The sequence below is a fragment of the Neofelis nebulosa genome, chromosome 3, assembly GCF_028018385.1.
Source record: "Neofelis nebulosa isolate mNeoNeb1 chromosome 3, mNeoNeb1.pri, whole genome shotgun sequence".
Lineage (NCBI taxonomy): Eukaryota > Metazoa > Chordata > Mammalia > Carnivora > Felidae > Neofelis > Neofelis nebulosa.
In genome coordinates, this window is record NC_080784.1 from 56,495,980 (window position 1) to 56,512,593 (window position 16,614).

At 38.7% G+C, this 16,614-nt stretch overlaps 1 protein-coding gene across 2 annotated transcripts in view; it reads right to left on the reverse strand.

Moving 5' to 3' along the window:
* Positions 1-16,614, reverse strand: part of GALNT7 (polypeptide N-acetylgalactosaminyltransferase 7) — a 148,024-nt gene that overhangs the window by 20,510 nt on the left and 110,900 nt on the right. Inside the window, exons 3-6 of one of the 2 annotated variants that reach the window (XM_058720892.1) lie at positions 8,610-8,776; positions 3,799-3,929; positions 3,466-3,545; positions 675-857 (exon numbers count right to left, since the gene is read on the reverse strand). In XM_058720892.1, coding sequence (XP_058576875.1) covers positions 675-857; positions 3,466-3,545; positions 3,799-3,929; positions 8,610-8,776 — 561 coding nt within the window. Of the gene's footprint in view, positions 1-674; positions 858-1,001; positions 1,185-3,465; positions 3,546-3,798; positions 3,930-8,609; positions 8,777-16,614 lie in introns of both variants that reach the window. The other variant, XM_058720893.1, reaches the window with a different exon arrangement.

Consider the following 16,614-nt stretch of genomic DNA (forward strand, 5'->3'; position numbering starts at 1 on the left):
AGACCAAACGAGTAAAGCAGCAGAACTGTTCTATTTTATCCCATAAGAAGGGACAAAAGCTGATTCTAGAATAAAGTTTCCTTTTAATCAAGTGCTCTTCTGAGAAGGAAGTGATAAAGGATTTCGTGTAATATTTTCCAAAGTCATGTATTTTTTTTTTTTTTATTCATCAGATTTAACCGGTACAAAATTAGTATTTACGAGTTAGCATACAAAACACAAAGAAGAAAAAAAAAAAAAACCAAAGAAATCTCTTGCTATTTGTCTTTCATTGTTAACGCTACAACCAAGGGATCAAAGTGGACATAAAACCAGGATTGTAAGTAATTTATGCATTTTAAATTTACAGAATGAAATTATGGTCAAAAGAATAAAACTCAATGTCTAGTCTACTAGGAAAGGAGGGCTAAGGTTTTTTTCACTCGTATTCGCAACTAATGCCATATAACCTCCCCCTGCCATCCCCCCAAAAGTGGAGCTTGCATTTAGAGAAAAAAACAATTACAAAGTGGTAAAGGTGAATTCAAGCTTCAGAACTAATGTTAGGGGAAAAACTGTTACAGAATCTGAGACAGCACCTACAGTGTTAGTAACACATTTTTTAGCTTGGCAAAAGGTTAATAGGTTAGCAGCAACTGGAGAAAAGAAAAACGTGTAAGTGATTTAGTGATTACCGATATGGTTCAGTTTTTGTCTTTCTCATTCTCTTCTCTCGAGGGGTCAGAGGCACCCGTTTCCAGAGCATACTCCAATCCCATGCTCCTCGGGCATACCCATCTTCGTCACCACCCCCTTGGGGTACAATTTCATATGTGTTGCCATTTATGACATCTATAATCGGCACAGTGCAAATGGTTCTGTATTGTGTTGATGACGGCAGCAAAGATGAAATGGAAGGTATGTATGGACCCACATATTTATACAAGTACATGGGGAAGGAAAAAAAAAAAAAAGTACTGAGATAGACATTCCACGTAAGAAAATAAAGTAGTAGCCTTTACCGATAAGGTTCAGTTTTATGTTTTCTTTTGGCCTTTTCCTTGTGGCTTAGAGGAACACGTTTCCATAGTAAACTCCAGTCCCAGGCCCCTCTGGCAAAACCATCTTCGTCCCCACCTTGCTGTGGTTCAATGGAATAATCATTCCCATCTATGTAATCTATTAGAGGCACAGTACATGTAGTTCTGAAACATTTACAGAAAATGAAAAAGCATTTAAGAACCCAACACTGACTAGTTTAGCATGCCTAGCTGTATTATCTCTTTTTACCGTTGATTCTTTTCCCCCATTAGGGAACTTCAATATCTAATGGGAAACAGAAGTAAATCAATGTCTTTAAAAGTCAAGGAGCCCTTTTCTGTAACAGAAGGACACAGCAGATTTTTCCCTCAGCTTACAGACAAATGCTGAAGTTAATCATGTTTCCTCGTATTTACTTTGGTCCTGTGGGCAATTTTCTCTTGGTGGTTTTGCATTATTTACAAGATTTTCTTGACTGTTATTTTCCTCCTTATCCCTCCATTAAAAAAAAAATGAATACAGGGGCGCCTGGGTGGCTCAGTCGGTGAAGCGTCCGACTTCGGCTCAGGTCACGATCTCACGGTTCGTGAGTTCAAGCCCCGCGTCGGGCTCTGTGCTGACAGCTCGGAGCCTGGAGCCTGCTTCACATTCTGTGTCTCCCTCTCTCTCTGCCCCTCCCCTGCTCATGCTCTGTCTCTCTGTCTTAAAAATAAACATTAAAAAAAATTTTTTTTAATAAAAAAAATGAATATAAACGTGACTACGAGCGTGGATGTGAATGCGTGTGAGCGCGAATGTGTGTGAATGAGTGTGTGCATAGAGAAATAAAACCCACTATGTTCTTAGTGGTTCTCCCAACTTTCTGTTGCTTTCTATTCCTTTGGAAACAGTTACTATGAAAACCTGTTCCTGTTCCTTTACGTGATCTTCTTTTCCCTCTCCTTTTATTGCAATAAACAAAAAACACTGCCAAAAAGAAAAAACAAAAAACAAAATAACTACTGTATTATATTCCTGCATTTTTTAAAAAAGAAGAGGGGAAAAAAACTCTTAAAAACCCTTAAAACTTGCTGACGAACTTAAGTAGTGGCCTGAGAACTTGGAGCAAAAAAAATATCTTATATTTGGGCTTCATAAAATGCTAGTTCTATATGACTAATTAGATGGAGGATCAAGTCTGCAAAGACAATTTGGCTTGTTTCAATAGTCATCCTATCAGAAAGGATTTTAACATGCAGTTCCCCAAACAGAGATTACAGCTTTACATAACCATGTTAAGGTGCTTTTTAGATGTTTAGAAACCAAGGAGAAGAGAAAAACCTATAGAATTCTGACATGGGGGAAGTGGACTTGAGACAGATGCGGTATTCTCTGCGGACCGTGGATTCCCATGGGACGGTGAGGGTGGGGGGTCACCGGGACGTATGTGGGAATGCCACAGGACCCTGCGGAAAACCACCTCCTTATGGTGCCTGAGGACTGCTCGTTTTCACCTGAAGAGGTGAAGGTGTGTTATCTTTCTTTACTTCTCACGATTCTCAGATTTCTAAATAAATAGTGTAAAGCTATTTATCTCAAGCCGGAGAGATCTCGGCTTGAGAGTTCATTGGCTGTTTGAATTGGGGCAAATTAATTAACTCCTCTAGGCCTCAATATCTTCTTCAATACAATGGAGCTAATAATATCTATCTTGCAGAGGTGAAGATTGAATCAGCGTGTGAAAAATGTTCATGACAGGCTTTCAGACCAAATCCATGGATAATTAAACCCCCCAAAGTTCTTCCTTTGATTCACACCATTCGCCCCAGGGACAGATTTTATTTCCCTCGATTCTGAAACAGTCAGAATTCTGGACTAAAAGCAGCAAAGGCTTTTGGAACTAGGAGATTAATGCTGCCTTCTATTGTTCAGACGCTTCTGTAAATGTGGTCATCGCCACATTTCTACCGCATGGCTATCTATTTCTAAACTTTAAAGTTTCTACAGGAACCCAAAGCTTTGACACGAGTAACAGCTGCTCCTTTGTATCTAAAATCGTAATTCAAAAAGGCATAAGAAACCAAGAGGTATCATCTCAAAGCATGCACCTTCAAGTCTTTAGCACTGTTATCACAGTGTAGAGGGAACAATTAACGTCACTCTCAGACAAAGCTTTTGGAGCTCCAGGGTTTTCTGTTCACTAACCCAACCACAAGAGGATTCTTAAGTGAGACACCCTACACTTATCCCGAATGCTGGACTGCCTGCATCCGAATCAGCCCAGAGGATCCGTCTGGCTCCAGCCCAGAGAACCACCGGCCGAATGACAATGCTTAAAACGCAGCGCTTGAGGCGCTGAATGGAACTAGAATCAGGAGAAGGAGAAGAATATTATTTGTCCATCTCGGGCAAGGTTTACTTTTCACCCAGGAAAGAAAAAAAAAAAGAAAAGCCAAGTAACGTTACCTGTCCTTAGATATGGGAGCTACGAGCGGTGCATACCAATTAACTGCCACCTCACAGTGGGCATCAAGGTATATCAAAACCTTAAAAAACAGAGGCAGGGAGAAAGAACACTCTTCACATATGGTACATCGCATATCACACACAATTTAACATTAGATGCTAGTAATACATTAGCATTAGAGTCCATTGTGACATAGAAGGTATCTATTTAATAAAGCCAGCATTTCGTTTCAATTAAAAAAAAAAAAATCTGAAGGGTACTTAAAAACGGATACGATCTTTTAGTTACCAAATCCAAGATGTTAACGTTGTGAAATAGCGAATGTTTCCTACCTGCCCAAGTTTAGCCTTCTGGGCACCAATACTTCGTGCTTGAATTAAACCTTCTCTTCTTTCATTTCGAAATACCTTCACTAAGCCATTCCACAGCTTAATATAGTCATCTAGTTTTTCTTTTAAGTGTTCTATGGATAAAAGAATTCAATCAACATAAATGATATTTATGTACATAAACCAGTTAAACTCTAAATTTTCTCAAAAAAACAGGAATAGGCAACAGGTACTTTGGGCAGTCCAGCTGGTCAAACAGATTGAATGTTTACAGGGAAGCAAGGTAAAGTGTATTATTTGAGTTCATTTTTTGCTTAATATGCCTACAGAGAGCTGGTTAGCCTGACAGTCATCAAACACCTCTCCAAATGTTAAATATATGATGACTATGTCAACTGACATAAAAACTTAAAAAAAAAAAATCTGCATATTAATGTTATATCTAAAATCCTTCAGGCAAACATTTTGGTTACTTTAGCAGAAGTAATGGTTTCAGAATTCTGAAGATACACGGGCTATAAACAACATTATATAACTTTACTGGAATCTACATAGGGTATAGGTTAAAATTGGTCTCCGGGCCATCTTTCTCTAGCTATACTCAGTGGCGAAGGTTGAGGTCTTGGTGTGATAAATATAGTCATCAAGTTGCCAAATAATAACCAAAGGATCCAATTTTCTCTGTATTGTGGGTATCAACAAGTATCTGTATGGCTTCATGTACATGTGTATGTATATATATAACTACCATGTATACATACGTAAATATTTAAATATAAGATTTATGTATAACAAATAAATATACACATATATTTGCAATCTGGTAGAGGAAACTTTGTCAAAACAAAGACACATTTGCCAAAGTTTCCACCTTGGTTTCCCAGTTGCAAGAGAATAACTTTTTTTTATTTTTTAAAACTGACATCCAAATTAGTTAGCATATAGTGAAACAATGATTTCAGGAGTAGATTCCTTAGTGCCCCTTACCCATTTAGCCCATCCCCCTCCCACAACCCCTCCAGCAACCCTCAGTTTGTTCTCCATATTTACAAGTCTCTTCTGTTTTGTCCTCCTCCCTGTTTTTATATTATTTTTGTTTCCCTTCCCTTATGTTCATCTGTTTTGTCTCTTAAAGTCCTCATATGAGTGAAGTCATAGGATTTTTGTCTTTCTCTGACTCACTAATTTCACTTAGCGTAATACCCTCCAGTTCCATCCACGTAGTTGCAAATGGCAAGATTTCATTCTTTTTGATTGCCGAGTAATACTCCATTGTATGTATATACCACATCTTCTTTATCCATTCATCCATAGATGGACATTTGGGCTCTTTCCATACTTTGGCTACTGTTGATAGTGCTGCTATAAACATGGGGGTGCATGTGTCCCTTCGAAACAGCACCCCTGTATCCTGTGGATAAATGCCTAGTAGTGCAATTGCTGGGTCGTAGGGTAGTTCTATTTCTAGTTTTTTGAGGAACCTCCATACTGTTTTCCAGAGTGGCTGCACCAGCTTGAATTCCCAGCAAGAGAATAACTTGTCTGTGTCACTATGAGCCCTTGAAATTGGTCCATCACAGCCACAACTAGCTCTTGGATCTCTAAAGATGTTTCTTGGGGACACAAAAATTATTTTAAGTTGTTTAAAACTTTGGACCATGAATACATAAATAACAAAGAAGATATATTTAGAGATGAACTAGTCAGACTGTACACTTAATACTTGACTCATTTTTAGGGAGCAATACACTTATACATGGGTATTCAGGATTGAGAAGAAAAAATCAACCTTTTTCTATTTTGGCATCCAGTTTTCATGAGTAGCATAAATAAAATTCTCACGCTGAATTATATTTTTTCCCCAGAATAATCTAGGTAATTTTTCCCTTCAATTTAAGTGACTTTTTTTTTTTTTTAAATCTTACCTTCTTATTTTTTTTCAGCTTGGTACAATCCTAAATTACTTTTTAAAAGCACCCTCTGAATTGCATTTCCACGTTTTTTTAATTTAAAAAATTTTTTAAATTTACATCCAAGTTAAGTAGCATTTAGTGCAACAATGATTTCAGGAGTAGATTCCTTAGTGCCCCTTACCCATTTAGCCCATCCGCCCTCCCACAACCCCTCCAGTAACCCTCTGTTCTCCATATTTAAGAGTCCCTTATGTTTTGTCCCCCTCTCGGTTTTTATATTATTTTGCTTCCTTTCCCTTGTATTTATCCGTTCTGTGTCTTAAAGTCTTCATATGAGTGAAGTCATACGATATTTGTCTCTCTGCATTTCAGTGCTCTTTTGACTATGCAATCTAAATAAATTTAAAATAAATTGTTATGGCCAGAAATGAGTTGATGGCCTGTGCTTCAAATTTAGATTCTTAGTTAAGATGGTCCAAAAGGTAAGTTGGTCAGTCAAATGACTTCTGGCTTCTTTGGGATCTCACACCGTGGTAGATTCTAATCATGTTCAAAACATTCGCCTCTCCTTGGGGAATGATTATTCTCCCCAGCCTGCTGAAAGTAGGCTTAGACCATGTGGTTTGCCATGGCCAACCTGCTGTGGACAAAATGATGTGAGGCACTTGTGAGCGGAAGTGTTAAAATCCCACTAGTGTTTCACCATTCTCTCTTCCTTTGCACAAGGCGGGCAATGCATGAGTTCAGGCTGCCTTGCAGTGAAGGTGTGGGGCATTGCTGGGGCTGAGCCACAGAAAATGCGTAGTATGAGCCAGAGAACTGTATAACTCTGTGTTGTCATGAGCCACTGAGAGTGTGGAGACCCATTTTACCTCGGCCCCACTTGGCCTCAGCTGGCTGATGTACAAGCATAGAGGAGTGTGCTCTATTTAAAGGCCCCAACTCTTGTTTAGAGAGGACACTGTGTTTTCCAGAAACCCCAGTGTTATAAGCAGCCAGCTCCTTGTGAGGTTTGATGTTAGTAAAGTGTTTTGTCTTTAAAGGAAAAATGGTAACTCAAACTTTTACTTTCTGAATATATCGGGGAAAGAACAAACCAAATGTTCGCTCATTAAGGATAGGGCTGACAAATTTTACGGTTGTTATGAAATGGGGAAAATTAAAGGCCTTCTGTACTTCTGTTCAAGGGGAGCGCCAACAATGCCTCTCTGCACTCTGCAAGATAAGCAGGTCCTGCACTTGACTGCTATTAAACTGCGTTATAAGAGGCTGAATGTTAGAGCACTAATCACACAAAATAATTAAAGTCAAATGGACAAAAAAACTGAAGTCCAAATTCTGTTCTCCTTTCCTGAAGCCAAGCAGTTATTTTAGGATGGTAACACATTTTGGTGTATCTGCACTTTTTATTAAAGGATATGCTAAGCCTCTGCTTGTATTAATAACATAAGGCTTCTTAAAATCCACATAATCACATACACGAGATTTCCCAAAGTCATTTTTGTAGATGTAGGTTTTCGTAAATCTAAAATACTGTTGGTACCAACAATATCACTTCAAAACGTATTTTCAAATATTTATCTTGAGACAGGACTAAACATTTTAAAAGATTACACTTTTTAGTGTAATTAAAAGTGATTAGTTGAAAAAAGTGCTTAGTTGTACAAAGATGAGGGGAAAGGGAAATAGGCCTTATTTCTATTTCTTCTCCGTGCTGACATCTGTGTAGATCAATATTCCGATCATGTCCTTGCAAAAACAGCAGAGGTTTATCTAGACTGCGAGAGTTACAAATTAAGTTTTGGAGAAAGCTTGTGTAAAGCCATTCTGAATGGTATTTTCAGGCTACCCGTGGTCTGTCTTCACCTCTAATATATTCACTTGTACACAAAAATTCTCTGCGAGACTTATTTGCCAAAAAAAAAAAGCAAATACCTTGTTGTTATTGAGTAGCCTGAGTGCTTTGGTCAATTTTCAAAGAATCTAATTCAGTTTTATGACAAGCAAAGACTAGTAAATAAATATCCAGATCTGGGTTTCAGCAGCACCATTCCTTTTCTTATTTAGCATGCTGATTTGGGGTCTGAACTATAACATTATCTATCTTCTAATACTTGTGCCATTAAGAAGATATATTCCGCTTACAATAAATGTTAATTTAAAAAACCCACTTATCTGGGAAACCACTGCTCAATCTCTCTCTTGCCAAGTTGAACCTAGGTTAACCAACACCTCCCTAAACGCTATAATAGCTGGCTCCTTAAAAAGAAGAAAAAAATACAACACAATTTCCTTTTATTCAACATACTAAATCAAATACAGAACGAAATAAGCTTTAGTAGATACTTCTATTATATATAACAATGGTCCGCGGTGTCTGGTCAAATTCAATATTTGTATCATTGTTCAAATGCAAAAATTAGGCTATTAAATAGGTATATGGATTTCAGGTTGACGGCTATGGATGGAGCATCTCGTAGCAATACAATATAACACAATTGCCCTTTTCAGTCTTTCAATAAATGATCTTCATGGCCCCATTTTTGCAAAATCCAAGGCCCAAAGAATTGGTGTAGTGTAAGATGGCAGTTAAATACACAGACTTATGAGCCTGTAGATTTGGATTTGTTAACTAGTACCTCTGTGACGTTTGACAAGTTACTGAACATCTCTGAGGCTCCTGTGTAAAATAAAGATAACGACAGTATCCATCTCAAGGATTATTGCCAGGATGAAACAAAATAATTTATGTATGATGCCTGGCACAGTGCCAGCTTGGTACCAGATGCTATCAATAGATGCTAATTGTTAATTTTTAAAGACTATTTTAAAATCACACTTTGCAAGTCTTCATAATTAGCTTATTTCATAGACAGAAAGTCAATTTTCCACAGCCATTACCTTTATTACTGAAATCATCAATTAGCACAATTTCTGCTAAATATTTCCTTGGAGTCCTTTTAATGACACTGTGGACCGTTCTCATGAGGGTTGACCATCCTTCGTTGTGGAAGACAATGACAACGCTGGAAGTGAGCAGGTTTTCATCATAATGCCAATACTTGCACCTGTGAAAGGAACATTTAGTCATGTTTATTTAGAGGCAATTGGTAATGTGCGGTTTCAAACTCACTGCGATTAGGTTTTCTGGTTGGATTGAATATTACTGACTTAAACGAGGGAAGCGGATGAAATGCAACCTTTTACATTTTAACAGAAACGCAAAATGGAAGAGAGAAGATGCTACGAGATGAAGTCACTCAGAGAGCAGCTCCCTAACCACTGGCACTTGCTGTGTGGTAAAGAGAATTAATTTCTGAATGTATGCGTCCCCGCCGGGGGCACTCCAGATTTTCACAGCAATCAGAGCTGGGCTTTTTTCCCCCCCATGACTTAGATCTCAGTTTACTTTCCTTTTTAAAACTTGAGTTTCTAGTGCACAGATTTATTTCACTTGCTGTGTATGAACCACCACACAGCTGGATTTGAAAGCTGTCCTGTTCTAATGTGGCCAAAACCTTCAGGAAAAAAAATGAAATAGGCTGACCTATGGCATATAGCAGACATTAAAAAATTAACTGTTGAATGAATTTTAAAAATCCTAGTAATCTGGGGTGCCCGGGTGGCTCAGTCAAACATCCGACTCTTAATTTCGACTCAGGTCGTGATCTCATGGTTCATGAGTTCTCTCTCTCCCTCTCTCACTGCCCCTCTCCCGCTCGTGCTTGCTCTCTTTCTCAATATAAATAAACTTGAAAAAAAATAAAATTCCTAGTAACGTTTAGTTATTAGATTAGCTAAAGAAGATATTTAGCTATTTTACACAAAACTATTTGACACAACTACAGTAGGAATAAAGTTGCCAGGAGCCTTTTTCTAATTGAAAGGAAACTCAGAACAGGGCCTGATAAAGACTCAAGGAGCCAGGGAAGGTTTAGTGAGTTTCACAAAAAATACACACACACACACACACACACACACACACACACACACACAAAGCATATATACATATATATGTGTGTACATAGACACACACATTTATATTTGTTTGTTTTTTTAACGCCAAAGCTTTTCACGAAGTAAATAAGCTTGTTCTCAAGATTAAATTTAAAGCCATAAAAGCAGTAATTAACCTTATCAGCTTGATAACCTATACCGGGAATTAGAATAGGAACCATTATTTAAAATAGGTCCTGGTCTGATTCAGATGGAAACAACCTTTTCTCCAAGTGTGTATTTTCCTTTCAAAATTGTTCTAAATTATCTATGTTCTTAAAGGTTGATTTTTATAGAAATGCAGATTGAGTCCGGTAATCCACTTAAATCTTATTTCCTATATCTGCATTTTCTCATTAAAGGAGTATTAATTACCCATTATGCTCATGCTCTCAGCCAGACACCAGAGCTGCAGCACTGAGAGGACAGCACGGTCTCTGCCCTTACGAAGCCATGGTCCTACAGGGGAATAAAGACACAGAGCAAATATTTGTACTTTCCAAGAGTGTCGATGCAAAAACCAGGGTGCCTACGACAGGTGGACCTCGCTTAGCCTCGAGACATGTGGTCAGGAAGGACCCCTGGAGCTAGTGATTTGATTAAAGATGATTTAAAAAAAAAAAAAAAAGTACTAAGCCCCAAGAGATGGGGAGGGAGTGGGGAGGAAAAGATAAGAGCACAAGAATGAATCGTGTGCATATGATTGCAGGTATTATGGGAACTTGGAAGATCTATATCTTTGGAACATGTAATTAAAATACGAAAAATAAACATAAGTTAAAGAGGAAAAGTTACCAAGAAGGGCATTTGCGGTAGAGGAAATAACAGCATCTACTTATTATGTGCCAGGCACTATTCTGTGTTTTACTTTTAGTAACTTATTTAACCTGCGAATACCACTATGAGGTTAGTACTATTAATATCCCCATTAAAAAAAAAATTTTAATGTTTATTTATTTTTGACAGAGAGAGAAAGACAGAGCATGAGTGGGGGAGGGGCAGAGAGAGAGGGAGACACAGAATCCGAAGCAGGCTCCAGACTCTGAGCTGTCAGCACAGAGCCCCACGTGGGGCTCAAACTTACAGACCATGAGATCATGACCTAAGCCGAAGTCGGACACTCAACCAACTGAGCCACCCAGGCACCCCTTAATATCCCCATTTTATAGATAAGGGGACTGAGGCTCAGAAAGAAATGATTTGCCTAAGATCACACAGCTAGTAAGTAGTGAAGGCAGGAAATAAACCTAGGCTATCGTGAATTCACAAGAAATCTTATTAAACATAAAACAAACGTAAAAGAAAAAATTCTAGCTATTCCTATGTATGAATGGCTAAGAACTGATCTAAGAACTGTTGATGATATTGAATATCATTTCAATACAAGGCACCCATGGAGCATATTGTTATGTGATGGGAGCCCTCTCCTCTCCTCCCCTTTGCAGCCAGGAGATGGCCCCAGGAATGGGGAAGGACTGGTGGGGTATGGCACCCTATAGCGACAAGTTAAACCAAGAGGGCTTTCTAGTGTAACCCAAAGTTGAGAGGGTCCAAATATTCTTTCAGAATAGCAACTTAAAAAATACAGCAGTGGAGGAATGCAGATCTTGAAAGAAGATGTGATGAGTGCTTCTGGAGAGAAGCAACCCAGGCAGATAGGTCTAATTTTAGACGGTAGGAATAACAGTCCCCCAAAACAAACTGTAACTCAGATAGATGGAGGCTCAGGCAACCTTGTTCCTTCTCTAAGGACAACCACTGGGCTTAACACAGCAGAACCGGATGGCACAGACACCAATCAATTTATAACAGACACGAGAATTGGTGAAAATATTCAAGACATGGGAGGACATTTGGGACTTGCTGATTTCTAAGGCAGAAGATGACAACTTGGGGAAATAAGCAGACAGGGACTCTGAATGTCAGACAGAAAGGAGTTGAAAACACACAGAGACTAGAGGAGGGAAGGCAGAGGTACAGTGAAGACGGGAGAGAGGGTCCCATGAGGGGCACCGTCACTGTCCTGGGGAACTGCATAAGTGGAGACAGTTTAAAGATCTGGGCATGCTACCTTGCCTTCTTCCACAGGACAAGGGGAGAAGAGAACTGGAATAGAGAGTGTTGTCTCGCCTCTCCATCTCCTCTTGCCTATGTACAGTTTGGAAATAACTCCAAAGATGTAAATGAGATTGTGTGCCAGTAACATCTCTTGGTGTATACTTTTCCTATTTGTCTCAAAAATTACAAAAGCATTATATAACTTGTGCAACACAGAAGGTTATTAAGGTGGAGGTTCCCTCCCTTACCTCTCCTCAACTATGCCAAATCTCACATCCTAGGAGAAATCACTGTTAATAGTTGGCTGTGTATTTTTAAATTTTTCTTATGCAGGCATATAAATGAGTATGTATGTGTGAGTATATATATACACACACACAACATATTCAGATGAATATGTATAAATTGTTCTTCCATGTGAATATGTACAGATTTATCATATTATCTAAATCTTTTTAACTACTGCATAATATTCCATATTATGGCTGGTCCATTATTTAACCATCTGCTTACTTTTCCACAGAAAAGGGAAGGAGAAGCTTTTCTAGTGAGGATGGGTAGAAAATCTGGAGGGAACAAGATGGGAATAAAAGCAGATGGAGAAAGGGACTTGTGCCTGGCCTCCAGTTCTGACCTTTAGGAGGAGACCACCCCAGAGGGTGTGGCTACAGCACAGAACAGAAATAATTCTGATGTGTATTCAGGCAGAGAGAGTTAAAGACAATTCCCTTTTCCACCTATTCTCTGCAGGCTCCCTTGGCTCTAGGTTGGAGCCAGAGAGCCTAGGATGTCCACATGCTTTCCATGGGAACATGGAAGGTAGCTTAGAGTTAAGATCCACGGGCCTGCTGGGAGTCACCATGGTAAGGGGTAAGATGACATTTATCAAAGTGATGGGGTAGAAGGCTTAGCCAGGGACTGGGCCGTGGGGTTCAGAGGATCCACAGTATCAGTGGAAGCCAATGTGGAGTGAGTCCCTGGAGTGGGGCAGATGTCGGAAGGGACCATGTGTCCCAAGGGCAGCAGGAGAATTGACCAGAAGTTACTACGGCAGGGGTTCCTTCAGCAGCAAGTGCAAAGACGTCATACACCTGGGAAGACAGGAGAAGGCAGCAGAGATGGAGGGTAAACAGACCAGAAGTACCCATAGCACCTCAAGGATGCAGGACCCTTCTATCATCTGGATGCTACAGAAGAAAGGAAGACGAGATGAGACCCTATGGAGGAGAAACAGCCCAGAGAGGGAGTTTGAACTTCAGGCTGATTGGCCACTAGCCGAAAGGAGACCTTTAAGCCAATGCAGATTGGGTGACTTTTAATTACTAGCTTTCACTGGCCACCATCAGCCTGAATGCAGGTTCATGAGAAAGTTTAGCTCTTTGGCAGCTTCTCTGATTTTCCATTGTGAGATGAAGCCATTGAGTGGAGCATACAGAAAGAGACCTTATAATATACAAAGCCTTGATGTTAAGACTTGTTATTGAAAGAAGCCCCCATGGTACTGTAAAACCCCCTATTTTGCATCCTTTCTCTCACTTTACTGGTGGAGAATTTGTAATCAGTTCTAATAAGAAGGAAGGCCAACTGAAGCAAGAATGCCACATTTAAGTGGATGGGTTATGTTATAGACTTTGGACTAATGTCTGCTCTCTGGCACCTCATCTTCCAAGAGAGCTTAAAAATCCTCTAACGTCACGGACAGTAGTGCTTTAGCATCATCAAGAGACTGTTCTGGTCGCAAATATTCACATTCAGATTATGGGTTTGCAGTGATTAAAGCTATAGTTATTCTTTAAAGTCATTTAACACAGTATTCTCATGGGGGCTACATGGGCCAGGTGCTGGCGATCAGAAGAAAAGATGGGAATAAAAATTCTCACAGTGACTCTTCTAGAACTTAAAAAAAAGTAAATTTCAACCCAAAAGTGAAATGCCTGTGTATAATTTACTTGTATTCCCTCAGTACCAGATGTTTTTAAGATCAGTAGTTTGATACATGGCCTTGTTGTGTCTAGACTTTATCAACAAATAATATCTAATTCAGCAGACTATGAAAAACAGTATTTTAGGCTGCAAACCTCTGCAATCCATAGAAACTATCATCAATCTACAGGGGTGTGTGTATGTGCGTGCATGTGCACGCACATATATGCATGCTTTTTTAGGCATAGGAAACAAATCCTCAATTTAGGAAACACTGTTTTTCTTTATACACTACCTACTTTTATTTTTAAATCAATTAAGAATCTTTCCTGTCTCCATCTAAAACCTTTTTTGCTCATTCCCATGATAAAAGGAAGTGGAAAATTGCTTATGATTTACATGAAACAGTGCTGACACCCAATGGTTGAATAAATTAGTAATGTAGAATATAAAATTTAACTCAGCATTCAGAAACCAATATACATTTTCAATGAAAGGAGAATGATCACTGTTAAACCAAATCACTCAAACTCAACAGACTGGGGGGAGTAGAATTTTACCCAAGTGTTCAGTTTCTACGTACTTTGGAAATGACACAAAGTAAGCCCCTTAAGAACATGCTATGGTAGATTTTATTCCTTGCAGTTCATTACACGTACCAAAATAGAGAATCTGAGCGTCAAAGAAATTTATAAATTACACTTCCTGATCACCATTCTCTGGATATGCTCCTTTCGTCAATGTATTTCCCAGAAAAGCCTGCTATAATCCAGATGTGGAATTGCCGACATAAAGGTGCAATCTTACAACCCTTAATCTGGCTACAATTCCTTTACAAAAACAACTTAAAATTACACTGGTACTGGATATATTTTCTGCAACAATATCATACTGCTAGCTCACAAACCCCTACAGCTTTTCTCCCCCAATTACTGCTAAGCCTAGTGTTTCTCATTCTGTGTTTTTGCAGTTGAACTCAGCATAAAATACCTTGTTTATATTTATTTTGCATTTTTGGTTGGGTATGAGCTCCAGCAGGCTCTGCTCTCTTAACCATCCTTCCTCGTTTTCTATATGGAAAATTGGATTAGTATGGTTTCTATCTCTGGAGCCACTGTTTATATGGACGGATATGAGAAGGTCAAATATAGTGCTTGAAAGCTATGTGTAATCCTTAAGAGGTTGCTATCACTCTACTCATCAATTTCATCTAACTGCACTATCATTCACACTATATTTCTTTACCTAGTCCACAGGGATCTGAAAACTTTACTCAGCTATCCTACTAAATCAAGACAAATTAGGTATCACACAGTCTCCTGGTCCACTAATGTAAACGCATTTTTTTTTTAAGATACAGTTACTAGTTGGTTTGATTCCTTTTCATAGACTCACACTGGTACCTAGTGAAGGTGACTTTTTAAGTATGAATAAGTGGTCTCTTCTAGGATCTTAAGAGTCGTACATCAGTGTCAAGTTTCCAGAACCAAACATTCTCTCTCCTCTGGAAAATGTTTAAGGCAGTATTTTCCCACCTCCAGTTCCCTAAAATCTCTCCTCTTCTTCACAATACCTCCGGATTATTGATGGTACTTCCTTTCAAACTCATCTGGTAAGTTCCTCAGTATCTAGTGCTAGACGATGCTTTAAAAGCCTCAACTAAAATTTAATATACTTAGGTGCCTCCTTGTTCTGTGCTCATTATATTTGAATTTAATTCCCTCTTAACATGCTGTTATAAAACTTTCAATATGGAGATCACTCCTTAGGCATAGCAGCAAATACTTGCCCAGGCTGGGCCAGAGGCCCCTTCCCGGACATTGAGCTTCTGAGATTCTAGTTGGGCTCTTGAATGATCTTGTGAGGCATAGGCCGGGTAGCTATTTTCATGGAGAAAGAGAGAAGTAGAGATAAGAGTCTATGAACTGCAGAAAGAAAGAGCATATGAAGTTGGTTCCCAACTTTTTATTTCCTAGTTCAGTCAAGTATATTTCCTGACCTTAGGTTCCATGAGATACTCCTACATCCTTTCTTCTTTTTTTAATGCTTATTTATTTATTATTTTTAAAGGAGCTTTGTGGGAGATTTTATTTTTTTACACTCAAAAGACATTTTTGTAAATTCTGATACAGTCACGATTATACTATCAGAGTATTTCCTTGTTTATTACTTCAATAGAAGGATTTTACTTAGAACATTAAGAATAATTTTTTTTCAAATGTGTGAAAGTAGAGTTTTATTTTATTTAAAAAATTTTTTTTAAATATAATTTATTCTTGAGAGAGAGCGAGAGCACGATCAGGGGAGGGGCAGAAAGAGAGGGAGAGGGAGAGCTCCCTGTCAGCATAGAGCCCGATGTGGGGCTTGAACCCATGAACCGTGAGATCATGACCTGAGCCAAAACCAAGAGTTGGGGGTGCTGACTGAGGTACCCGGGGCACCCAAGGCACCCAAGAGATACTCCTACATCCTTTCAGTTAATTGCTTGCCACCCCTCACCTCCACCATTTTTTCCTTTTTTTTTTTTTTTTTTTTCTTTTAGCTTAAGCTACTTGAGTAGATTGGTTTCTGGCAAATAATTCATGTTTAACATACTACTCTTGATATTTTGGTAAACTTCCGTTCATTATGTATATGTCTTCACAGAATTAAACTTAGAGATTTTTCACTATCATCGAATCAATGAATCAATCTCCTAAAATTTGAAATTACCGGAGATGTTCCTCAATGATCATTGTTGAAGTCACAGAAAGATGAACTACAGATGGCCTTACTACAGGCCAGTATTATCTGGTACGTCCTAAAAATAACTTGTATGAACGTACAAAATTGAGCTTAAGAGAATTACACATGCTAACCAAATAGGAGGCTGATATGTTAAACTGATGTGAAAAAAAACCCCCACAAATTTTCATGTAATGTAGTCACC